Genomic DNA, 25,428 nt, shown 5'->3' with positions numbered 1-25,428 from the left:
TTTCAGAAAGTCACGTAGAGCAATAAAAGGAGACTCAAACAGTGGAAGTCAACCGTACAACAATTTGACCATTAATGTGAATTTAAATTCAAAAAGTAAAAGGGGAATTAATATGTAGCTCAGTTATACAAAGTAAATATTCATGCAGTAGTTTTAACATTACAATTTTACAAGAAAAAGAAAAAGTTGAATATGCATTTGCATGTTGTTTCGATTGCACCTGCGTATTCTTGGTCCATGCGTGCCTTTGGTCACGTGGGATTGGTGTGAACAGCAGAGAGAAGTGTGAAGGTGCGTTGCCTCAGTCGTCCACGGCGATGTTTCGGAAAAGGTAGGCCATGGACTCCCCGTTGTGGATGCGTCGAATCGCCTCCGCCAAGATCATACTCACATCCACGGTTTTGATCTTAGGGCACTGAAGCTTCTGGATCTCATGTGGAACAGTGTTGGTCACCACAACCTAAAGAGACGGTTTAATAAAAGTAAACTTATTATGTATCAGCTTCATCTGTGTGTCTGGTCAGGTCGCTATAAAAGAACTGCCCTGATTCTGTCCTACGCTATTGTAACATAATTTGAAATATATAGAATGGCAACTTAAAGAACACATAACAAACATGAAGCTTTTCAAGGGATTATTTTTGGCCTTGCCTTTTAAAAAGAAAATAAAGAATACAGTGCTTGAATACAGTCGAATCTGCAGTACATAAACTGCTATGATAAAGCCCAACAGGAACACTTAATATGTGCTCAATAATTAGACATGGCCTCATTGTTTATTAAAAAAAAAAAAAAAGAATTTATAACTAACTAATATATATATATTATATATATATATATATATATATTATATATATATATATATATATATTACAAAAAATTGTTTACAAAAAATAAACAATAAAAAATAAACCACAAACACTTTTGCACTGATTGAAACTATAATTTGACAGTGTGATTAGGAAAATGCAATAAAAAAAGATTAAAGATATAATTACAAAACTTGTTGGCCTATGTATCTGTGAAACGGTTCCTCAGCCTGTCTATCAACTTGGTTTCAACAATTCATGATGGATGATTGATTGCGCACAGACAGTCAATTGGTAATTCAACTGGTTATTCAAAGTTTCAAAGTTTTTGCAATGTCAAAAATAAGACAAACAAAATTATACCTCATCTATAGCAGACTCCTCTATCAGTCTCGGCGCCTCCGCAGACAGCAGACCGTGTGTCGCCATAATGTAAATCTTATAGGCACCTCTCTCCTTAAGGATCTCAGCTGCAGCAACAAAGTCTTCCACATCATCGATAATGTCATCCTATTTTGACAAGGAACACTTTAGAAAAGATCACTTACAGGATTAACCATCGGTTTAAAAGAAGTGTCATTGAGGAATGTCTTACAATAATGATGGCAATTCTGCCCCCCACATCTCCAACAACACTGATTGGCGGTTTCTCCTTTGCCATCATAACTAAAAAGAGAAACAAAATCATAATCCAAATATAGTAATTACACATTTTTGGAAGATTACACTTGGAGTAAAAATACAGGAATTAGGTCAAAACCTGCAAAAATCATGCGGTGCAGCTCTACCCACCCCACCAACTTCAAAACAAAAAGGCTTTGAAATTTTGTTTACATGGATATTGATGTCATCTTAATACAGAGTGGTGGACGTGCATGTTGGTGTACGCCTTTAACAAAAAAGACCAGGCTAGGATTGATCATTCCCACCAATAATTTGATGCCTGGCTTAATAAAGTTACAAATGAAATTATCATTATGATTAAATCATTGAAAACTTCTTAATAATCAACCCAAATCTTGATCCCACCACACTTCAGGAGTAGGCCTGTCACGATAGCACATTTCTAAGAGCGATATATTGGTGCTGTAAATATTGCAATGTTGAAGACCATTTAAAGTCACTGATATAATGGAACTAAACCAGTAAAACACATCTAAAAAATAAGGTTTACATACTATAGTATTGAGATTGATGGTTAAAAATAAGTTCTCCAACAGTAAAAATACTACATGTACAGCACATGCAAACCATATCTTAACAGTATTGTTCATTTTCAATTTACTGTTCATTGGCCTAAGCATTGATCGTGACGGGCCTAATCTGGAGTCCTGCAATTTGAAGCCCGAACCAAGCCATCACCTTCAAACAGCAGCGAAGCATCATTCACACGTCCTGATCTTTAAAAGGCAGATACTGAACGCAGTCGTATAATGGATGTAACCACACAATGCAAGTCTAACTGGATTATAGGGCAATTAGACTTGCATTCAAGGACAAGAAATCTCAGAGTTCACTTGTGTAGCACCGAGACAAGTGTAATAGCAGAGGCTTCGCAATAGATACCACTATGCATCAAGGTTGTAATTTTCTGTACAGCAGTGCCCGTCTTTGTGCACATAAATATATATATATATGAGCAGCTGCTGTGAATGGATGCAAACAAATTGATCAAGCACAGGACCACTGACGGATCCATGGTCAGGCTATGCAATTGATTTTTGTGATTCGAGTTGCTTTGTTTTTTCAATTTAAACGAATCTGCATCTTCAGTATACATCGCTGTGCATCCGTATGTAGATCATTTAAAAAAACAGCCGTTACAACCATGAACATATTTTTGAAAATTCATTTGAAGCCAAAACTCATTTGGTCAATCCATGCAGGGAGGCAAACACAACCGACAGAGGGCAACATTCAGCCCACGTAATCATACTTGGGAGCTCTATCCCAGGGAAAGGGATCTGGTGTCTGGGGCCTGTGAAAGCAAGAGATAAAATATGTTTAAGACGACAAAATATCAAACAATTGACTGAGGAAATATGAAGGATTCCAGCTCTGGTTTCAAAGAAAGGGCTTGTTTAGCTGCTGTGAAAGAAGTGGATGAAATGAGGTGGGGAGTGAATTTGGCTGAGGGAGAAGAAAAAGATCCTGTGTCAGGTAACAGTCGCAGTATTTCACAGCTGCCTACAACAAATCGCTGATGTACTGCAGTCTGGAGAGTCGAGAGTGTATTTTACAGTTTACTTGGACTTTTGAACTACTAGATGCATTGAAAAGACTCCCTAATTAAACAATTAAACTTTTAAACATGCCACTGTGTAGCTTAACTGTATAATAGATTTTAAACAATGCTTTCTTCAAATGTACCTATCCAAAACAATTTATTATATGGTCAAGTAGTTTTTCCCTGTTATCAAACCATGACAGAGAGAAATGGTTTCAATTTATTACAAGATGTTTTAACACATGGCCAACATCTCGATTTTTGACAGGGATACCTTTATAAAAAATGTTTGACAATGTTTAAGGACAAAAGTGGACACATCATGCAAAGGTGACAACAAAGCCTGCCATCAGTGCTCTGTGCTACTTTTAAGTTTGAATAGTCAAACATAATTCACAAAACAATGCAGAGGGCAGTGGCCTCCTTGTTTCACATATGTCTGCAAACGCAATATACTGTGAATGGACAAAATGTATTTCACTTTGAGAAAAAGAGGCAATTCCCCTTTAATGGCGCGTCTTCAGTCACCTTCTTTCAATTGGCAGCCTGTCACAAGTGACTATACAAGCTGTCTGTGCCAGGAGAGATGGTAAACAAATGATATTTTGACAGTGATTAAGGATGGGTGAGTGTGTCTCACTTGGTAGCTCGAGGCCTGTGTGTCCCGTAGTGGTGCGGGACAGGGGGGGCGACTGTCGGCCGTCTGCCATGTCAGACTCCGAGTGATGTGCCTCTCCGTGCAGCACTGCCAGTCCAAGTCTCAGCCTCTCGGCGTACGACTGTGCTCTAAGAAAAAGACACATGTTCAGTGAAGTGACGACAGATACATCAGAGACAAGAAAAACTTTGGACAACAAAGTTGGAAATCTATTTAGACAGGCTAAAAAAGTTCATGGTGTCAACAATTACAAGAAGTACAAATCATGTTTGGGCCTTTTAGGAGGGTTATGGGCGGTCGAGTATCCTCGATACAGACCATCTCTATCAATGTGGCGATTACATGAGAAAATATAACAAAATAAATAACTGGACACAATAACTCACATGAACATGCATTCGCTTAAACAAATTGGTCTAATGACTTTGTCAATTGGAAGGATACACTTTTTTTGGTAGGATCAGTGTAGATTAGGGCCCGACCGATATATTGGCGCCAACATTTAGGGTATTTTCAATATTGGCTCTTGACCGATATCTCCGAAACTGATAAAAAGACCGAATCTCCGGAATTGAGCTTTGAAATGAGCCCTCTCACAACCTCTCACAACCTCCTAGGCCTCAGGGGTGCATCGGCCACAAGTTTGTGCACCCATTTTATATTTTGTTTTACTGTGAAGTGCCTAAAAAATATTTAGAGCCCCCTGCTGTCACAGTTCAACAAATTTAGAAGCTTCACACAGGATTATAGACCAGACTTTTTTTTTTTTTTAAATATGGCCCGACATCGGCTTTAGACAAATCCACATTCAATTCGATATATTTCTATATATTTCCATGATTGAAACCTTGACTATAATAATAAATGTTTAACAACAGGCTATTTGAGGGATTAAAAAACGAAATTACAGAAAATGAAATAACATAAAATATCGGTCAATATATCGGCTATCGGCCATGCCAACCCCTTCATGTCTGTATTGGTCGGACCCCAAAAATCGGGTCCTAGTGTAGATGCAAACATCACACACACAACAGGTGCTGGGCTACTGCAGAGAATTATAAGTGAAAGAAGCAATTCATACTTATTCCATTTAAAATGCTGTAATGTGCATGATGTGACCTGCTGAATATCGCCCAGTTTGCGGTGAACATTTCGGCCACCGCCTTTCTTAAACACTAAGATAAAAATGGGGGAAAGCAAATAATAAACTCCAATTTGCATTTCGAATAGTTTAGTATGAGACTTAATATTGACGAGCAGCTGACGGCCCTGAATAAGATAAGTTATCCTCCTTTGTGACGCTTACATCTTTGTTGCAAAATTCAAGTTCCACTGTGATTCTGTTCAGAAATCATGACCCTGTGCGTGTTGGTGTGTGCAAACAAAGTTCAGGCTCAAGGTTTACCTTTTGGCAGATGAAGGGGACTTGGCAACAATAACTGCATTCCTGTAGTCAGGGATCTTTGACAAAAACATCACCTTAGACTTACAAAATTTTGCAAAATAAAATGTCAGATAATAATAAATAATAATAGCTACCTCTTCCTGGATGTACTGAATTAGAAACGGTGATGCTCTCAGATTGTCCACAGGAAAAGTGAAGAAGCCTTGAACTTCCTTTTGATGCAGGTCCATGGTAATGATATGAGTCAGACCTTAACACCAACATCACATAAAACCATGAATAAAAGATTGTTAACCTGATCAACATAAATGTATATGGCTTACCAGCTTTAGCCAACATCGAAGCAAGTAGTTTGCACACAATGGACCCTCTCTTTCTCATTTTGCACTGTTTGCTGTATGGAAAGTATGGAATAACCCCAATGATGTTTTTGGCACAGGAGGTCTTGAGGGCATATGCCATGATCAGCAGCTCCATTATAGCAGTGTTCACATCTCTGGAAAAGATGGAGGAAAATGCAGTGTTTAACCTACTTTTGCTTTAGGGCCTTTGTACTTAGGAGTCCACAACACACGAGTCGAGCAAACACCTAAATCTACAGTGGCGCACAAAGCAAAGTCAAAACATGTTATTGATCAGTCATTATATAACACAACCTGCTGAACTTCGAAGGACGTCTTCCCATTTAAAAGATGCAGTAATTATCCACCATTCCCGAAATACAAAAGGAAATAGAAATCAAACCTTGGAATGGTCTGAATAATGAAGATGTCTTGACCTCGGACAGATTCCTTTACATCCACTTTGGTCTCTGCATCAAAAACATGATCAAGAGAACGCAAATATGAAACTTACTATGAATTGACTTTAAATATGCATTTGCTTACCTCGATTTGCCTCTTGGAAAACAACAGACTTGCCCAGCTCAACACCTAACCGTCTGTAAAGTGTAAAAGAAAACAAAACAAGTAAATCCTTAAGCATTAAGAAGATATTCTGACTGCTGATCGTTTGATAATTCGCACCAATCAGGCAGGACCATAGCTGTGATTTGCCAATTTGTTATTTCATTTATGATGATCATATCATGCAGGGTATCCTCACTACATGCCCAATAACTGACTTCATCTGCAACACCAGTCCTTGTGCAACATATTATCCATGATTGAGGCCACACTGAATGCTGTGTCTTAAAGAGGGGGTATTATGCTATATTCAATCACATAGCACCAGTCTATATCACACTACAATGACGACCAAACCTTCTGTTGGTCTGTAAATGCAGTAAATTAGAATAGCTGCCTTGTATAAAATTGCTCTCTCAAAATGGCTGTAGTGAATGTCTTGAAATAGGCCTCTGTCTCTTTAAGAACCTCTGACCCTTTCCGACACACCCCCTCCACATGCTGTCTGTGGCATCAGTGGGGAGGGGGTTCTGCTGAGGAGCAGTGGTTGGTTACTCGGCTGGTGACGAAAGCTAAGAGGCATCTCCAGGAGGTGGGGGCGTTCCTAGGAGGACTCAGGCAAACCTATCCCTAAAATGGCTGCCATCAGAGTTTTTATAGATTACTCAAAAATATGTGAATGTGCCAAGGCAACACTTCAGGCATGTTTTTAATGAGGGAATGACATAATAACATGATGGAAAGCTTGAAAATGTCGATTTTGCATAATACCCCCTTTAAAAATATCGCTTTTGCAATTATGTTATACAACATATATATACCCAAGTGTGGGTTGAGCACCTGCCCCTCAAAATGTCTGTGCACGCCACTGGCTGGTCTATACCTGTTACAACCCCAATGTCCTGCCACCGCCCTATAGTGTCAATGACTGTTAGTCCAATTAATTAAAAAGACATTTATTAAAGATCTAGAGGTTAGATTATAACTTGGCTGAGTGTCAGTGTTTTCGTCCTAACATGAAGCCGAGATCCTGCAGAGCGAGATCCACCCTTCACGCTGAAGCCTCACCCTCTTTATTACTCTGATAAAACCACGGTCTCCACAAATTATAATAACAAACCAATGACATACTAATCCCATATTAAATACCGTTTGAAGAGAAAGGCTCACCGTCAGTCTCATTGCAGCAGGTTTGTGAATCAAGGGTTCACATTTCATGAAAAAAAAAGAATAACTAGTGCACCCTCGGGTCGGATAAAAAGTGATTGCACAATTGAACAAACACTGTGCCAACTGCATCAGAACAAACAGCAACAACACCTAGGCCTATGTTTATGATCCTGCTTATCATATTCTTCTCTATGTTTCTCAATACAACAACACATTGAAATGAATGATTTTGCATCATGTAAACTTGACTTACACATAAGAACAAGGCTACCTGCGATCATGGTAAAACTGTGGTAAGTTTGTTGGTTTGCTCATACTTACTCAGTGATCCTCTTGGCCAGTTCAGTGCTGGCGGTGCTGGAGTTGGCAGAAAACACGCGGTAGCCACTCTTTGAAATATTCATTTTGGTGTAACTATACGACAGCTTTGGAGAGAGAGAAGCTAAAGACTTGTGACCCCCAAAACGTCTAATGGGCATGTTGCCCCTCTGGAGTCACGGTAGAAACGTTTCTTTCCAACTTCCCGAAATAGTAGCAACAATTAAAATGTTTAATTTGAAGGATTGCGTAACTATTGCTTTGTGGGGGGGAAATAAACAAGAAATGACAAAGCTATAGGCGGTCAGGATCACTGAATTGCACAGACCAGTCCAGTAGAAAGTATGAGCCACGTTGTTGAGACGTTTAAGTCGAAACACACATCAACATTACGGGGTAAGAGAGAAAAAGACTAGCATGAACTTTCGGCATTAGGACAAAAGAAAGAAAAAACAGCTACGGCGAGTACATTTCCTGCCCCCACAGCACACAAAAGGCTTTGTTACCGCGAGCACATGACGAAAAATATGACTTGGACGAGTAGGACTTAGGAGATCACAGTCCGCTGAGCCAACTGTAAACTTTGTAGCATTGCAGTAGCATCAGAGCAGCACGAGCACGCGTTCATTGGATGACTGAGCAGGAAGGACTGTCATTTTGAGAGCCAATCAGAGAAGACTTAACAGAAGCACAACAGCCAATCAACACCCGAGAAAGAAAAACACCAACCTACAGCTGCATTTGTATTTCTTACAAAGTTTGTCAGTAACAATGGTGTTTACAATAAATTATGTTCAGTAGGAATCAATGTAAAGGCCTATATGGTACAAGCAACTCGCACTATCTCTAAATACATTTGAAAACACTAAATAAAAGCTCAAATTTATCAATATATTTGTCAAATATGGCTAATGCTTTCCTAACACAAATCCGTTATTCTAATCCATTAGTCCAAGCAGGTCAAGACACCTTTATAGTGCCACAAATAATTCACGGTTGGTTCATTGTCCCTTGAGCACTTTTGCTTTGAGCAGGTCGAGAATGACCTGTCTCTCTTGGCTCTCCAACTCAAATCTGCATTCTCGTTCTCGTCTTTCTGCTTCCAGACGTTCTCTCTCCAAAGCAATTTTACCTAAAATGAAATGAAATTATTTATATTGGCGGAATATAATCATGTCATCAAGTTTTTATCGTGCATATCTAGAGCATATTCATTTCCACATATGCACATAGGCCATTTTGATTTGACTCCGCAGCCATCATATAGTCCAAAAAAGGACATACTTCTCTGAATCTCCAGCTCTTCTCGGCGCAGGGCAAGTTCCTCCTCTCTCAGCCTCTGCTCCGCCTCTGAGCGTTTCTCCAGAAAACTTAGGATTTCGGAGTAAGTCTGGCAGCAGCACTGACACGGCCGCTTGGCTGTGGGGGCCGACAGGTCAGCCAGCTCCTCATGCTCGTCCTCTGCAGCAGAGTCGATGTGTAAAGCTCATTTTATGTCACACTAGGCAAGAGTGTACCTTGTTTTGAGACTTGTGTGATGCTCTAAAAGTTGTTGCATTCTTTCACTTCCACAATTCTATATTGATACATTGTTTCTGTCATTATTTGAAGAAAAACATTATTTTAAAAGGATATTTTGGTTTATATGTTTTGTTGGACAGGACAACCCACGGTGAAGAGCAGGGAGACACATCAAGCAAATAGTCAAAGCCAGGTCTTGAACCCACAATACTGGGGACAGAGTTGTGCTCTGCCGTATAGATGGAGGCCAGACCTAGATTAGACCTGGGTAAACTACTAGCCTGGCGAGACCAGAATGGTACCCCTCTATATTTTTTAGACAGAGGAATTATCAGTCTGAAACCCACGCCCTCATTGGTGGCATCAGAAAACTCAAACGAGCCCGTGCAATCAGATTTGTTTATTTGTGGTCACGTGTTGTTTGCAAGCAGCGTCACTCACGGGACACGCAAGTCCCTCAATAATAATCTACGAACGGCGCACGGGAGAGAGAAACAGCTTTTTTTCCAATCTGTGGTAAATGACCAAAAATACATCAACAGTAGGTGAGTTTTGTGATTAATAATCCTGTGCAGACATTAATGTAGAACCACTAATAACATCGTAGCTACGGCAGACGCCCTTCACTGATTGACTTACTCCGCGTCCTGCTTGCTTGCATATGTATCGCTGTGGAAATGTAACTGATGCCACGGTGGTCAACAGACTCAATCGCTGTTACAGAGTGGTGAGTGGTGAGTCTGGATTCCAGGCAAGTAAACTACAGCCCGGGGGCCAGGAATGGTCAGGCAATTTAATCCGGCTTGTTGCTCATTTTCCATAATAGTAAATTTTTTGAGTATTTTCAGCGCTACTTTCAAGACGCAATTTCATCGCTTCCGTGACGCTTTCATACTCTGCTTTGAGTAAGCGGTGTGTTGGTGCGGTGACCATCACCTGCTAGAGCGGGCTCAAATGAGAACATGGCTCAGCCACTGTCAAACTGTGTCACAAATCATAGGTGCATCATGTTTTTGAAGTCTGTTCGGGCCATGGCAGTGGACAGTGTGTCTCTCTGCCTTCAAAGTTTAAATGGGCCCCAAGCTGCATATTCCAGCTAAGGGACAGCCGTTGTGGATGTGCAAAGCGGATGAAATAACATCTTACAAATTCATTTGACAAGTGCATTGATCGCTTCCTTTTCCCTATGACTCCTTCCCTGCAGAGTGTCACTGTCATTTACTGCTTAGTTTTTTCATAATGTCTGGACATGGAGCACAGCAGCTCCCACAGGCAGGCGCCTGATGTCTGCCTCTGTCCACACGAGAGCAAGAGGCATGATGTTTTTCAGACCATATTCCTACCCTGTAGCCTTTGTCTTGTTTATTTCTGTAGCAGCCCTGTTTTTGGCCTGGTTTACATGTGGTTTAGTCCTAGTTTAGACCTGATATGGCATTATATGGCTAAATGTTTACAGATTATTACAGTTGAACTAAACACCAATACCAGCTATTATATACATAAATGATTGTAATTTAAAACAGAACAAAGTAGAGCAGAATTAAGTTTAAGTTATTGTTGGTGCAGCCCTCTGACAAGGGCCACATGAGAAACAATTCAGGTTTCTCATGAGGCCCCTTGTGAAAATGAATTGCCCACCCCTGCATAAGACGATCAGCTGTGCAAATGCATTGCTGCCGAGGTTATTTCAAAGCAGCTCTTACCTGCATTAGTTGCATGCGCAATTATTGGTTTCTCTTGCTCCAGCAGGGTTAATTCTTCGATTGCTCTCTTTTTCAACTCTTCATCCTTGTAATGCAAAAACAAAATTAAAAAATTGTAAAGGCAACATCTATGTATATACAAGTCTCTTTACATCACATAATGACTCAGCTCACTTTAATGTGAGGGAGAGACAACACAAGCTCAGTTCATCAAACATATTTTTTACCTGATATTTTACATCATCTCCACTGACCACAATCCTCCTCTCAGCTTCCAGCTCCAAAACCTCATGCAGTAAATCCTCTTTTTGGGCATACAACCTCTCTGTGCCAAATCTGAAGACAAAAAGAACACACATTTTCCAACAACAATTACTGTAAACATTTATCTTTGTAAATGTTAAATGTAGGTACAATCGTACCTGCGAAGGCTGGGAAAATCCTGCTTTGTGTAGTAGTCCAGCAGTAGCATGGTCCTCTCCCTGCACCGCCTGGCATCCACTTCAAAATTCTCATCTTGAAGAGCTGCAGTAATGATCTCCCCTACACGTGCCCAAACTTTCCCTGACAAAGTACAACACATAAAACACGGGAAAACTTGGATATGAAAAAACCTTCTTTACAAGGTTGGCCAGAAATTACCAGATTCTTTGGAGGCAAAAGGGTTTTGTGCAATCACTTCTCGAAGAAGAATGATGTCATGGCGAGCGGAGAATCGAACCTGCCTCTTTCGTTGAGTTGTAGAAAGGCCTGCGAGGGGGAATTCTGTGGGAATATCAATAATGTATATGTGCTGTATCTGAACAGAACAATATGTCAAATAGGACTGTGGAATGTATGTACACATCTCCAAATTATTGCTATCTTTTATTTATGTGACCTATTCACTGTTATATTTTATTATTTGAAGAGCGGTAACGTCTGGATAGTGTCATGTTATTACTAAATAACAATTAACTTGAGAATAGAAGTTAGCAGCAAATAAGGCTATACACAAGCTCGGCAGACACAGAACATCTAATGTTTATGAATCGTGTTGGAAAGAGTCTCCGACAGTAACTCCTCACCGCTGTTGACTGGCACGTCCACCACTACTCGGTCCATGTTCGAGTTTGGTGCATCCGGGAAACGCAAGACGTGCTGCGTACACGTCCACGCACACGTACAGGTTCTCTACTGACGTGTGACTCAACTTGCTGGAGAGCCTGGTACTGCTGTGTCGTATCCTGTAAGGTGTAATGTGTGCTTTTCGCCACTAGATAGAGTCAGAGAGCTATGTTTACTGGCCTTATTTGCTTTAGCGAAGGGGAAAGACTGACACGGGTGCCACTATTGGCTTCATAACGTCACAACCCAACGACACTCTGTTTTCCTCGTCACCCACAATATCTGAGCTGAACAGTACCTTGCAGCATGAGCTCAGCCTGGCAGCGAAGTGGGTCAAAACGAATACATTGGTACTTAACACGTCTAAAACTAAATGTATTGTAAAAGGTGTGTTCAATCAGACGCCAATGCTCTTCATCTGTCACTAGGGGGAGCACTAGTGGAGCAGGTCTCAAAAGTAAAGCTGTTGGATGTCAGACTGGATCAGTCATTGTCTTGGTCCGATCAAATTAATCATATTGTTGGTATGATGGGCAAAGGTATAGCTATGGCAAAGAAATGTTCCGCTTACTACCCAACTCCTGTTCTGAAAACTGTTGTCCAAAGCATAGTATTGTCTCACCTACTGCCCTATAGTGTGGTCCAATGCTACACAAAAGCATCTTCAGAGACTTCAAATTACTCAGAACAGAGCAGCTCGAGTTGTGCTTCACTGTCCTTTCCACACTAATGTCCGTGAGATGCACAGGAGACCAAACTATAGGCCAGTCTCCTCATGTTCATGCACAAAGTTGTGATGGACAAACAGCCCAGTTTTTTGTTCAACAAACTCTTATTCAGTGGGTTTGGCCACAGAAATGTGACTCGCCAAGTGACGACAAACTCTTTGGTTGTTCCCAGACCCAAAAGTAAGTCAATGAAAAGAACTGTTCTGTACAGAGGAGCAAACGCCTGGAACGCGTTTCCTTTTAACATCAGAAATACTAAGAGTAAACCACACTTTAAGCTGAAAGTAAAAGGTCAATGAGCTCAGTACATGTGAGCATAGTCACCGTGTGTTATATGTGTCCTATAAGGTTGCATGATTATATGAAATGTGTAACATTAATGTATTCTATTTTAACTGTTTTGTAATTTTATATTGTGTCAGGACCCCAGGAAGACTAGCAACCACTTGTGGGCGCTAATGGGGATCCTAATAAAGAATAAAGAATAAAGAATGCGGACCCCATAGGCCTACTGGATGAAAAGGCGTAATTACGTGTATATGGATCAAATAAGATAACAAGAATTTTCTGTTATTCAATGTTTGCTTGTAGGCCTATGACTTCGTCTAGTCTTTCGTTTTAATTGCTTCCAAAATTTTACCAGAACATTGTCTCGAGCGTCTTTCCCTGACCAGAAAGCGCTTTACTCCATACTTGGTGGTGGTAAGCTACTTTAGTAGCCATTGCTGCCCTTGAGCAGACTGGAAATGAGGCAGCCAATCTGCGCCATCGGCCCCTCCGACCAAGCAACAATGGCACATTGTGGTGCCGGACATGAGCTTCCACGTTGTGGAGAGGCGGGGTATTGGGCGATAGTTGGATGGGACTGTATCCTTTGAGGGATCCTTCAGGATCAGGATTGTGCGCCCTGTGGTTAACCATTCAGGGTGATTCCCATCTCTCAGCAGCTGGTTCATTTGTGCTGCCAAGCGCTCATGGAGTGCTGTGAGTCTCTTAAGCCAGTAGGCGTGTATCATGTCAGGGCCTGGTGCTGTCCAGTTTTTCATACCTGAGGCTCTTTCTCGCACACACGGTGGCGAGGAAAGTAAGTACACCGTTTGGAATTTCTCACATTTCTGCCTAAATTAGTCACTAAATGTGGTCTGATCTTCATCAAAAAACAGTGTCTGCTAAACTAATTACCACCCAAACATTTACAATTGATCATATTTTTATTGGCCATAACATGTAAACATTCACAGGAGAGTGTGGAATAAGTGAGTACACCGCCTGAATTTTACTGAACTACAGCAGTCTTGTAAAGAGGAATCGTCCAAGATTCATGCTGATCACTGTGAATGTCTAGTCTGCAACGACAGAAAAGCAGCTATTGCTGCAAAAGAAGGATCAGCAGCTATTTAATACAGGGGTTCACTTACTTATTTACATTCTGTTGTGAATGTCTCTGGGGTTTTTTTTCTTCAAAATATCGTGATAAACTTGTGAATTGATTTTTCCATTTATGATGATACGATGTCCAGGCCCTGAGGCAACAAAACAGCCCCACACCATGATTCTCCCTGCACTGTACAGTGAGCATATGGTCTTGATGTTGGTGTGCTGATCCATTTGTCCTCCACACATGATGTTGTGTCCAACAGTCCACTGAATATTTTTACAGTAGTGTTGTGGAGCATCCAAGTGCTCTTTCTCAAACCAAACCAGAATTTTTCAATTTCATTGATTGATTGAGCTATTAAGATAATGTGAAGTCTATTATTTGCTTTTATATAAAAAATAATAATATAACAATGTGATCAAATTAAATAGACAAAAAGGCAAATGTATTTCATTTTTTAATTCCATTACACACTTAGCCAATTCATTACTTGGACATGCTTGCTGATGATGAAAATTATCAGCACAGAGTGATAGATACCAGTATTCACAAAATAATCTACATCCAAACTTAGTATTTTGTGGAAAAAATACTTACAGCCATCTAACAAATAAAAACACTTATAAAATAATAAATAAATATCAATTACTTAAGGATCAATAATTACGCCTATGAGCCAATATGGTGAAAAGTAATATGTAAACATTGATATAAACATGTAATATTATATTGGTTATTTTTATTATTTCTGGAAATTGAGTTAATCTTAAGTTAATGGCAAAACAAGAAAACAAAAAAATCAGCCTAAACATATTCCAGGTGATTTGCAGCAACATAATCCTCACGAAGTTAAAAGCATAAAGGAGCAGAAGTGACAGACACACATAGAAGAGGAAAGGTGGGCTTCACTGGAGCATGACTCAGAGTTGCTTTTGTAAAGACAGGAAATTATATGTATTTCCTGCATTAGTGGCACAGGGTTAATGATAGCCCAGTGCCCCTTCAGTCATTCACTGTAACTCGTAGTGATTAAAACATCGTAGACCATTGTCCATGGGTTTTGAGTCAGGAGTCATCCTATGAAGCCCTGTTATTCTTTTTTTTATATTCATATAATATTATACAGCAAGGAATCACACAGAACTGCAGTCCAATGCATGTGCAGGGAGCTGATCATGAAGTCCTGCACGGATCAAATGCAATGAAAACTTTCAGAATGATGAGGCCTTCTAAAACAAGTGCATTTTAATGTAGCAGAGTATTCAATATTTGAATTGTCCATAACAGGACTCGGACAGTAATGTCTTGTATCTCATGACCTTAGTAACTGAAAGGTCATTGTAACATAAACACACTACATGGGAAATAAAATGCAGCCTAAGTAGGATGTACAGTCATTTTAGGTTTTGTAAATGAAGATTTTGACACTCTGAACACTATCCTCCATAGCAAGACCAAATGAAACCACGTGCATACCATCAAACCTCTGTAACCATAGTAACAAAGCCATGACAGCCACTGAACGCGCCCCTCTCTTCCCCATAGTGGAGCCATGACAGGGAGTATGTACAGTGCCTCTCCATTGTCATCCTTACACAGACACATGCACTCAGCCCCCACGTGCAGTCAGGAGCAGGCACACGAACTATATGGGCTCAGCTTCGTAACTGACACGCCTGCCCTTTTCAGTGTGGCGTTGGTCTCGTGGGAACTCGGAGCATCACAGATGATGACTCACAATGCAAATGAAGACCTCCCTATCAGCTGTCCACATCCACTTCCACCAGTCTTTGTGAAACAATAAAACACATTGTAGATTTATTTATGTGAGAAATGGACTCACAGAAATGGATGTGACAATGGGTGTGGATTATTGTTTGGGTAATTACATAATTACTGTCAGTACAGATGCGTATAGTTTAGTTTCCAATGTAGTGATCTCTTGGACTATAAGATACCAGCTTTAGTCACGAGTTGTTAACTGCTACATTACCCGATGCAACAGTATTTGGAAAAATCCAACATATAAGGTGAACCATGGTTTGCATTATCAAAAGCATTACATCAAACAACCCTAAAGTCACAGTACTTTGTATATGCTCTGTCACATATCTGCCCTCCATGACCTCGCTCATCCTTAACGTTGGTGAGTGTAAACAGGTGGATGAGGTGCACAGCGTTGCTATGGTGTCAGTTCTTCTTGGAAACATACAAGAACCCTGTGAGTGGACACTATAGCGCCGGGTGCTGGATCTGTGCCTGGAGAAAACCCAACAGCCTTGTGGAGCTTCACAATAAAAGATCATAGAAAGAAACAATACATTTTTGTCGTAGTGGAGTATCGTATGGGGATTAATAAGGTTGAAGATCCATATTTGTGAGATGCAGAACCTTGGACAACTTTTAAGTTTTAGATGCTACAGCCCAGCCCCGGACTGCTCCACAGCAGTCGTGGCTAAGTAGTGGGCACAGTGATGCGGCGGTTAGCGTTCTTGTCTCACAGCAAGAAGGACTCTTGGTTTCCCCTGGGTGCTCTGGTTTCCCTTACAACTAAAAAGCACGTACGATAGGATAGGATAGGCTGAATGAGAGTGTGTCTGTAACTGCAAGAGCCGGACAACGGACAAACATTTTGCCTCAGTACCATGTGTGTTCATTAATCTGCACTGCCCCGACAAAATGAATAAACAAAAACAAAGTTACTTGTTCAGTCAGTGTTTTAACCAGGTAATAAAACAAATCCCTAAAATATCCTAAATTCCATTCATTTAACCTTCAAGACAATGTTTACATGCACTTATGTTTTGTGAATCATTGGGACATTTGAACACTGCAGCAGAGTGAGATCTGTCTTTCTTATGTTTGGAAAGTTCAAAACTTATATTGACATAGCAAATGCTGCTCAATTAGAAATTGTTTAATATTAGGATCCTTTTGAAGTCACAAAGTTTAACTAATCATTGGCAACTATTTCAAACAAACAGACTTACTATAGAATTACTAAAACCGTGTTGCATGTGTTCACAGAGGTCACACAGTTTTCATACTTATTTTTACACTTTAAAACAGAAAACCATAAATATAGACAGTTTCCCGAGATGTGTTTGCTTGGCTAGTTTCTCTTCACTTTGAGAAAGGTCACATCCATTAGGACCTGCTGAAGTCTTTACCAAGTTTATCCCAATGGACCTTCAGATTGCCACATTCATTATCCACAACTAATTATTGTTCTCGCATTATGTCAGTAGTGACTTAATGAGCAGATGCCAGAAATAAGACACTTGTTTAGAACTTAAACACGTTGTTTACAATTACCCACTGATACAATAATGCCCATGTTGTGCAGCACCTTCCAAATAATCTCTATGCATTGTAGACTAGTGTTTACATGATAGAGCAGGGGAATCCACAGCACTCTTTCAGCAGAGTCAGTCCAGTTTTACTGAAAGGAGAGGATTGCTGCTGGGCCCTGGATGGCATTCGACGTCTTGCTACACCTGCAAAACATTTCAGAATTTTTTTGTAAAATAGTGTCACAGGAAGCTAAAACATCTGGTATATCTGACAACAATTGTTAGTTTTTGAATTACCTGTTCGAGTAATTTTGGGGGTAAATTTAGATTTGAGAAAATCTGCCATTTCTTTATCCTCTTCCTTTTCCCTGTGAAAAAAATAAAATAAAGATCATGCTTCAATTTCAGATCAGGGAAGCTAAGCAGGGTAGGGTCTGGTTGGTGCTTGAATGGGAGACTGCTGGAAAACACCAGGAAGCTTGAGTGAATGTAATGTGTGAGTGGGTGATTGGTGGTGGTCAGATGGTGCATATTGGCAGACTAGATTCAGTCAGTCAGTCTACTGCCGGGCTGCTGTGGCTATAATGATAGCATACCACGACCATTGAGTATGGAATGAATGAATAACTCAATGTACACCGTCTTTGACTAGCCAGAAAAGCGCTATATAAAACCAATGCATTATTATTATTACTACTACAGTATAACAATGTATGAGAATTAAAGCTGGGGTACCTGATTTTTCCTGTTCAAACAGTGACATTTTTTGTTTTGGCCCAAACTTGTTTCTAGCTCTCACAGTCCCTTCTGTGCATTGAAATGATTCAAAGAATGTAATTATATGCACATTTCACACCCATATTCAGCATTGAGTGGTGACAAAGTGAAGCAGGGGTGGCCACCCCCAAGATAAATTCCACAAATTTAGCTCAGACTTCTATCATCCATTGCTCAACAAAACTTTAGGTGAAGACGATGCAACGAGGTCTGTGTTTTGCCGTGTTTACAACATGGGGTGCTGAGGTGGCAAATATACATGTATTCTACAACACCAAAAATCAGGTACCCCAGCTTTAACACAACTGTTTTCTAATCCGTACTGGCCATGAAGGAAACAGCTTTTTTGAATATAAACAAACAGCGTGCTGAAAAGCGAAACGTTTTGAGCGACATTTGAGACATACAAATCCACAGATTTCTTGTTCTGAAACACTGAAGAGGTACCAAGAGCCCCCCACACCTGCAGCACAGTGGAGGTGTCACAAGAGGCGCTACAGAAAACCAAAAAGGGGAAAATGAGGATGTACACGGGCAAGACTCACAGCTAAGTCACACAAGCTTTCTATCACTACTATTATATGTATTTTAATGACCAAGTACATGGCATTAAAAATGCCATCATTTCCGCAACACAAATGGCAACCCTGCCACCAGATAAACACCTTAAGCTGACACCTTTCACACCTGTTACTGACAAACAATTGAAGAGGTCATCTCCGATCTGAGTTCATGTACATGCTGCCTTGATGAATTACCCACTAGATTTTTAAAGTCTGTGCTGAGCAGATTGTTACCACAACTTGCTCAGTTAGTTAACATCTCACTTGAGACTGGAGCATTTCATTAAGGACCTGAGCGCTGTCTTTGACATAGTACACCACAGGATTTTACTTCACAGGTTAGAAAACTAGGTGGCAATCTCTGGTACTGCTCTAACTGGTTCAAGTCCTATCTCGTTTGGCAACTGTGTCTCAGACAACATTTCTATTACCTGTGGAGCCCCCCAGGGGTCAATCTTGGGACCCCTCTTATTCAACTTGTACATGCTTCCTTTGGGTCGGCTAACAAACAGCAATAGTGTGTCTTACCACAACTACGCAGATCACACACAGATCTACGTGTCACTGACAGCAGGTGAACATGGGCCTGTAGAGAGAGTCTGTCACTGCATCGAACAGATCAGTTTGTGGATGCAAAACAAAAAAGGTTAGAAATCTAGGAGTAATCATGGACTCAGACCTGAACTTAAACAGCCACATCAAAGCAATAACATCAGCAGCTTTTTACCATCTGAAAAACATCACTAAGATCAGAGGAATAGTGTCGAAACCAGACTTCGAGAGACTTATCCATGAGTTTGTCTCCAGCAGATTAGACTACTGTAACGACCTTTCATGGTGAAAGACTGTTTTACATTCACTGAGACCTGGCTCAGTGTAAAGTGGAGTTTCATAGGTGATCCTGAAGTGAAGAAAGGCGTTATATCCAGGAGAGAAGGATGAGAAGGAGCAAGAGGAGCGGTGGGAGCTGCGCAGGAGGAACATGAAGGAGGAAGTGGAGGAGCTGATCAGTGCAGGACACCACGCTCTGAAACAGGGGCAAACCCAAGAGGTGGTGCACCGTTTCAGAGAACTAGTGAAGACAGCCAGCCAGGTTTCCTCCGGATGCTTAGGTCTATCGGTGCAGCTCATGCTGATTTGTTTGAATCTGTCCAACTGTTGGGATGAGCCAATTACTTGACAGAATACTTACAGGCGGATATTATTATATTTATTTGTTGTAATTGTTTGCTTTGTACCACTTCTCTGTCCCTTTAAGCGCAAACTTTCAAGCCAACATTGTAAAAAGGAATTTCTTCTTAATGTTTTGCCTGATGAAATGACATAATGATAAAAACAGTGCATAAAATGTTTCCATGGTCTGAGTTGCAAGTTAGGAGGCTCAGAGAGGGTAAGAGATATGGATAATTTGGACAAGAAAGAAGAAGTACAAAATAGGGTTATACAAGACATGAACTTGGTGTAAGGGTAAAAAGACCAAAAGCAGAAGGCGATTGCCTTTGATAATGCTCTCCTGCTAACTCCAGCACCATCATGCTGCTCTGCTCAGCCATGGACGCATTATTTAACATAGATGTAGGTTTCAAGTTCAGCAGGACTTCTTGCGGTTGTACGTGTGAAGGATCATTAATGAAAAGTATATAAAAGCTTGTCTATCTACTGCTCTGAAGACTCTTCAATGTATTCCCGGATCTCACCAGGTGCCTTCCTATCAGGAATTTGCAGCAGGCCGTTTGCACAAACAGTAAGTCAGTACTGGTCATGTTTGAATTCAGTGTGGTTTTGGTGGAAAATTTGCTCTTGATGCAGTGTCGTGGATAATTAAAACGATTTTTTTACTACTGTACGTAACAGTTCCTTGACAAGCACTACACACAACACAATATTTTAAATTGACACCATTTTTTCTGTTCTGTGCAGGAAATTATGCAGTACAATAAAGGGGGAATTTTGGTAACTGCAAATCTTGGTCCAAGTTAGTTACTTAAACTGACATTAACAATGCAAAGTATCACAATGTGTATGTTACATAATGCCATAATAACCAAAGCAGGATAAAAGTCTGAAAAAGCATTTTGGCACATACATTTACAACAACTTTAATGAATATTTAAATTTTTTCAATATTTCACAGCCTGTCTGTGGTTCTCCATACCGTACACACTTCAGTATGTGGCCTGCTATGAAAATTGACAATAATTCACCTGAGTCGTTCAAACTCCACATCGTCCACGAGAAAGTCCCTTGTCTCCACCAGCTTATGGATCTGCAGAAGCAGTTCCTCCTCTTTCTGACGATCCTCATTCAACTTGTCATTATCTACAGAGAATAAACTTGTGAAGTGAGCTTTTGAACTCAGCACAGACTTAACTTTATCCCATGAAAAATTATAACCATTGAAATTGCTGGTGAAATGAACCACTTACTGCAAGAGGTTTTAAATAAGTCTGTTTGCAGTAATATTACACGACTACTTGATTATTAATAGAGAGAGAGTAAGCGGTACCTGGAATGGATACTAATTTGTGTAGCTCCTTCTTCAAGCGAGTGATTTCTCTGCACAGCTGAATGTCATCCATCCTACAAGGACATGAAAGGCATGCAATGAACAACACACACACAAACAGTGCCGCAAAGACCTCAGATGAGGGAAATCTAGACTTAAAAGAAAAGTGAAAATGTCACAACTATCTTTTCAAAGAAGCCGTCCCAATGGCATTCTCAGCCTTTGAAAGCCTCATAGTCTTTTGATTGCAACGGCGCACCTTAATATTGACGCTGAGGAACTTGAGAGGCAATTCATGTGTGTCATGTGAGAGGTTGGATGTTTTTAATTTTGACATTTGGTTATGTGATAAAGAGTCCCTATTGGTAGGGCCGCGCAATTCAATGTTTTTAATGTTAGTCCGTGCAAGTTCCCCTGCACACCTCTCTAAATGCAGGTTACAATATTTGTTTACAAAGGAAAACGTACTAAGTATTATTTGCGTTTTTATTATCTAAAAGAATATATTTTGCATTGTTTTAGCATCAAAAGTGAATGAATAAATATCCATACATTAATGAAAACAGCAGAATAAATGGGTTATTAAAATTAATATGAGATGCAGAAATATGTGAGACCAGTGATTGTGATTTGTTTTTCTCCGAACAACCATTGAACTAATCTAAATACATAGAACAAAGATGCCATGGTTATAATTTAACTGTGTGTCTCATAATGTTATGCCTGATAATTGCATTATGTTGTCAGTGATAATGCAGTAAGAAAACTGGGATGGCACTTACATGTATCGAAGCTCCGATTCTCTCCTCACAAGGACGTCCCTGATGCGTTCAATCTTGGATAACTCTCCTTCGATGTCATCGACTGTCATGGTGGACTCAGCCATTGACACCACATCGTCCTCTGTAAGAAATATGATGGGGGAAAATGAACATTTCAGGATCCTTTTGACCTTCCTCGTCCTTTGAGTTGAGTTTTAGAATCTATTTTGTAACAAAACGCCTGCACGGTAAATGTTGCTCTAACTTTATCAATAAAAATGTGTACTGCAAAGTGATGGGCTTGGTTGCCTTTGAAGCACAGTAATAGATATAGCCTTACATACATTACATAATATTGTGCTTGTGTGCAATGTTGTTAGTTGCACTGGTTTGAAAGTGCAGCGCACAGTGAGCTACAGAGGGGTGTCGAAATTACTATGTGTCAGAGGCAGGCAGTGAACAGACTGCACACTGCATTAACACATATCACCAGACTGTATTTAATGTACCTACTGAAATACAACTTCATGTTGGTCTATACCCGTTACATCCTCATGTTACAGTCACAACGTTGCAAACCTATATTAGGTGATGACATATACAGTTTTATATATTCTTTTATCCAAACTAGCTACAATACATTAGGTTAGGTGCCTCAACTATGTCTTGCTTGTCTGTGACATTACAGACTAACTCGCCCTCTTTATGGAACACCAATGCTACACCAACATGAGGCTAACAAATTTGTGATTCAATTTAGATAAATGTGGTAACTAAAAGTGCTGCATTCTAAGCTATGCAAATACAATCAAGTCACCATTACATGAGGTAAATTACTTAAAAAACAGAGTTGATGCTATTTATGAAGTTACTGAAAGAAACACATCTCTACAGCAAGCACTGTAGCCATGGATACACTCCTTTGATGATTTTGAATACCAAAGTGCTCTAATACAGTAAAAATTATGACTTTATTCTAGTCAGACAGCCCAAAGGGTTGAGCGTGAGTGCATCAGTATCTTCTAATAAGGAAAGGAAATGAAATAGAACATGCATTACGTGTCAGGTATAATGAATAGGAAAGTGTCTGGGGACTGTTACTGCAGCCTGTTTTAGGGTCAACAAACATTAACATGTACCTCATTAGTACCACAAGTAAAACTTTGTTAGAGTTAGAAGTCTCTTTCATGTGTTGTTCCTTGTGAAAAAGGTTCCAAGTCTGTTGCTGTAGGGTGAGCTCGTTATTTCCGTTTCAGCAGAGATGTTTGATAATGTTGTTGAAAATAAACTTTTGGAACTTGCGCAGCACGGGAGCACGCTGGAGTATTGTGATAAGATGGAGCTGCGCGTTGTGCGTGCTGCAGACTGTATTGACACGGAGGTGTGGCTTCATTTGCTATGTGGATACAATCACAATTTGTGCTGCCGCTGGAGCTCTCCACATTTCTATCACACTGTATACCGGCATGAGTCATCACTAGACCACTCTCCCTCATCAGCCTTCTCCTCCTCTCCTACCTCGTTTATTCCTCCACAGAAACAGAAGGTCTTTGATTCACTCGTGTCCAGAAGCGAAACACTGCACTACTCATAATGAGGGTCCGTATAATAGCACGACAAATGTGAAGGTTTATGTCAAAGATAAAGATATATTTGCAGTAACATAGAGCTCATGGCATCAGCACTTTTGAATTAGAACTGAACATTTGTTTCGTACAAACAGCTTTCAGAAACGTTTTTATGCTGAAACAAACAAGGCATTTATCAAGCAGTCAGAGGCATTTTTATATACAAAAAGTACATAGACATAGCATGCCAGCCTGACTCCATTTCTGATATACCCTCCACTTATCTGAAACACAGAGTCAGACTGGACTCTTTTAGATCACGCCATTAAATTATAAGCTAATTAAGTATCACTATGAATGAATATAAACTTATTTATTACGGGCAAGAATGGAATTAAACATTTACTTTTCAGTTGTTACACACTTGTCTTTCATCCCTCAGTTTCAGTCAGAAACTGTAATCAGGCGTAATTCATTGACTTGTAAGCTACATTATCGTCTCTAACAGCGCAGGGTGCTGCTGACACCTGTGGAGCCTTGACATTTCCGCTGCCCCTGGAACATTAAATACGGAACCACTGCACGGGCTGTCAGTCGATTTTTCTGTGTATTGCACTTTAAAGCATGTATTCAACAGCTCTTCAACATCACATATTCTGACTTTGCACACAGACACTAACGAGAAATGTGCCAACTTATATTTAGCGTAAAGAGGAACCTGGTGCGTCGTCTTCCTTGCTCCGTTCAGTGCGTCCCAATGAGCCGTACTGAGATGATGATGATGATCCTCGCCTGTTCTCCATTGTCCGCACAATAATAATTGTGAGAGTAGGCCACAGTGTCTTTGGCTCCTTTTATGACTCCATGATGTACGTCTAGTAAAACAATAGATGATCTCAAACGCCGCTTTGATGTTTTAAAACCGGCAAAAATGTTCCAGCTGTTGTCCGCTGTTCCAGCTCTGGATGTGAAGAACCGCCAGGTGTGCGTATCTGTACAGCAAAATATGTTGCCACTGACTTTAGCCCAATGCTGCTACCTGGTGGCCGATATTAGTAACCTACCACACACACGCACGCACACGCACGCACACACACACACACACACACACACATGCAAGGGAAAACATTTATTTGACACAAAATATATAAAAATAGATACATTTATTTACAAAATCACAAACAATACATATTAAAATCACTATTTCTTAAAAGTGCAAAATAGTGCATAGATTTCATTAGACATGACTGAATCAATAGAAGCATATATATAAATATATATAGCCTGTGTTACAATAATTTCAGACATCTTAGAGTAGTCGTCTTTTCATCAAAAACGTATTTGTTACTGTACTCAAAAATTCATAATTTAACACATTTCTCACCTAAGACTCTCAACAGTTTGACTGGGTTTAAACCTCACATAGATCTCAAGTTTAGAAATGACCTCATATAGATGGGTTAACTGTGTTTTTTTGCCATTTTGCTTTGTATAAAAAAAGTGGGGAAAAAGGAGTGAGGTCAGAAACAACAAAAAACTCCTGCATTTTTCTTTGACACACAAATCCTGTAACTCGATTGGTCGGTATATCTGCATTCTTGCTGTGTCTGTGCAAAAGGCTGTTCGTAAAGTAAAAAAGTAGTGTGAATCTTAATGAGCTACAGCCACAGATATCAAGTCTTTTACATGTGCAATCCATTACACTTCTTCTGAGCTACAATTACAGTAGATGACAAATTATTGCCTGGCCTGCCAAACTAAACGCTTTTTCATAGATATTTCAAAGACATATAGTCTGGGAGCAAGCATGATCTCAATGATTTCCCGGTGGCCGTGATTGACAGACGGCATCAACCAATCAGAGCAACGCCAGATACGTCGCAGTAACAAGCGGCAGGAAGCCTTTCCAAAAACGTCCTTATTTACGAGGAACACTTCGAACGCTGCTTCTTGCTCCGGTTTTAGGGATTACATTTTTTTTTCCTCAAATGGTTTAAAACAGACAAAAGAGTAGAAGAAAACATCGTA

General features: G+C 40.1%; 3 protein-coding genes across 4 annotated transcripts; all 3 read right to left on the bottom strand.

Annotated features, from left to right (window-relative positions):
- Window positions 1–30: 30 nt before the first annotated feature.
- LOC306960235 (phosphoribosyl pyrophosphate synthase-associated protein 1-like) lies at window positions 31–8,133 on the bottom strand. Of its 2 annotated transcripts, XM_079552603.1 has the most exons (11): window positions 7,499–8,133; window positions 5,990–6,042; window positions 5,847–5,913; window positions 5,426–5,598; window positions 5,237–5,352; window positions 5,103–5,158; window positions 3,677–3,822; window positions 2,746–2,787; window positions 1,405–1,475; window positions 1,173–1,319; window positions 31–460 (listed from the first exon to the last, which is right to left on the bottom strand). In XM_079552603.1, exons 1-11 carry the CDS (start codon window positions 7,654–7,656, stop codon window positions 302–304), a joined length of 1,188 nt encoding a protein of 395 aa, XP_079408729.1. In that variant the 5' UTR covers window positions 7,657–8,133; the 3' UTR covers window positions 31–301. The 2 variants fall into 2 exon arrangements, with proteins under 2 accessions (XP_079408729.1, XP_079408730.1); XM_079552604.1 differs by lacking the exon at window positions 2,746–2,787 and having other exon boundaries at window positions 35–460.
- Window positions 8,134–8,277: 144 nt separating this feature from the next.
- LOC306961279 (uncharacterized protein) lies at window positions 8,278–11,939 on the bottom strand. The gene is made up of 7 exons (XM_079553972.1): window positions 11,787–11,939; window positions 11,362–11,484; window positions 11,142–11,283; window positions 10,947–11,055; window positions 10,720–10,804; window positions 8,780–8,956; window positions 8,278–8,627 (listed from the first exon to the last, which is right to left on the bottom strand). The coding sequence occupies exons 1-7, from the start codon at window positions 11,821–11,823 to the stop codon at window positions 8,497–8,499; spliced, it is 804 nt and encodes a 267-aa protein (XP_079410098.1). The 5' UTR covers window positions 11,824–11,939; the 3' UTR covers window positions 8,278–8,496.
- A 4,632-nt stretch (window positions 11,940–16,571) lies between these two features.
- Window positions 16,572–24,423, bottom strand: pik3r6a (phosphoinositide-3-kinase, regulatory subunit 6a). Its single transcript, XM_079553758.1, has 6 exons — window positions 24,119–24,423; window positions 21,854–21,974; window positions 21,072–21,145; window positions 20,770–20,884; window positions 17,523–17,593; window positions 16,572–17,429 (listed from the first exon to the last, which is right to left on the bottom strand). Exons 1-6 carry the CDS (start codon window positions 24,201–24,203, stop codon window positions 17,317–17,319), a joined length of 579 nt encoding a protein of 192 aa, XP_079409884.1. The 5' UTR covers window positions 24,204–24,423; the 3' UTR covers window positions 16,572–17,316.
- Between the last annotated feature and the right edge of the window lie 1,005 nt (window positions 24,424–25,428).

The sequence above is a fragment of the Gobius niger genome (assembly GCF_951799975.1).
Source record: "Gobius niger genome assembly, chromosome: 3".
NCBI classification, from domain to species: domain Eukaryota; kingdom Metazoa; phylum Chordata; class Actinopteri; order Gobiiformes; family Gobiidae; genus Gobius; species Gobius niger.
This window is presented reverse-complemented; position numbering and strand designations above follow the sequence as displayed.

Excerpts from the sequence above, each read along its gene's own strand:
- LOC306960235 (XM_079552603.1), bottom strand. The coding sequence starts at position 7,656 with ATGCCCATTAGACGTTTTGGGGGTCACAAGTCTTTAGCTTCTCTCTCT. Across the intron at positions 5,159-5,236 it reads TTCAGTACATCCAGGAAGAG|ATCCCTGACTACAGGAATGC; the intron begins GTAGCTATTATT and ends TTTTTGTCAAAG. Across the intron at positions 1,476-2,745 it reads CCCTGGGATAGAGCTCCCAA|TTATGATGGCAAAGGAGAAA; the intron begins GTATGATTACGT and ends TTCTCTTTTTAG.
- LOC306961279 (XM_079553972.1), bottom strand. The coding sequence starts at position 11,823 with ATGGACCGAGTAGTGGTGGACGTGCCAGTCAACAGCG. Across the intron at positions 8,957-10,719 it reads TGCGCATGCAACTAATGCAG|AGGACGAGCATGAGGAGCTG; the intron begins GTAAGAGCTGCT and ends ACTCTGCTGCAG. Across the intron at positions 8,628-8,779 it reads AGAGCTGGAGATTCAGAGAA|GTAAAATTGCTTTGGAGAGA; the intron begins GTATGTCCTTTT and ends ATTTCATTTTAG.
- pik3r6a (XM_079553758.1), bottom strand. The coding sequence starts at position 24,203 with ATGGAGAACAGGCGAGGATCATCATCATCATCTCAGTACGGCTCATTG. Across the intron at positions 20,885-21,071 it reads CAAATTAGTATCCATTCCAG|ATAATGACAAGTTGAATGAG; the intron begins GTACCGCTTACT and ends TATTCTCTGTAG. Across the intron at positions 17,594-20,769 it reads GTGGAGTTTGAACGACTCAG|GGAAAAGGAAGAGGATAAAG; the intron begins GTGAATTATTGT and ends TTTTTTTCACAG.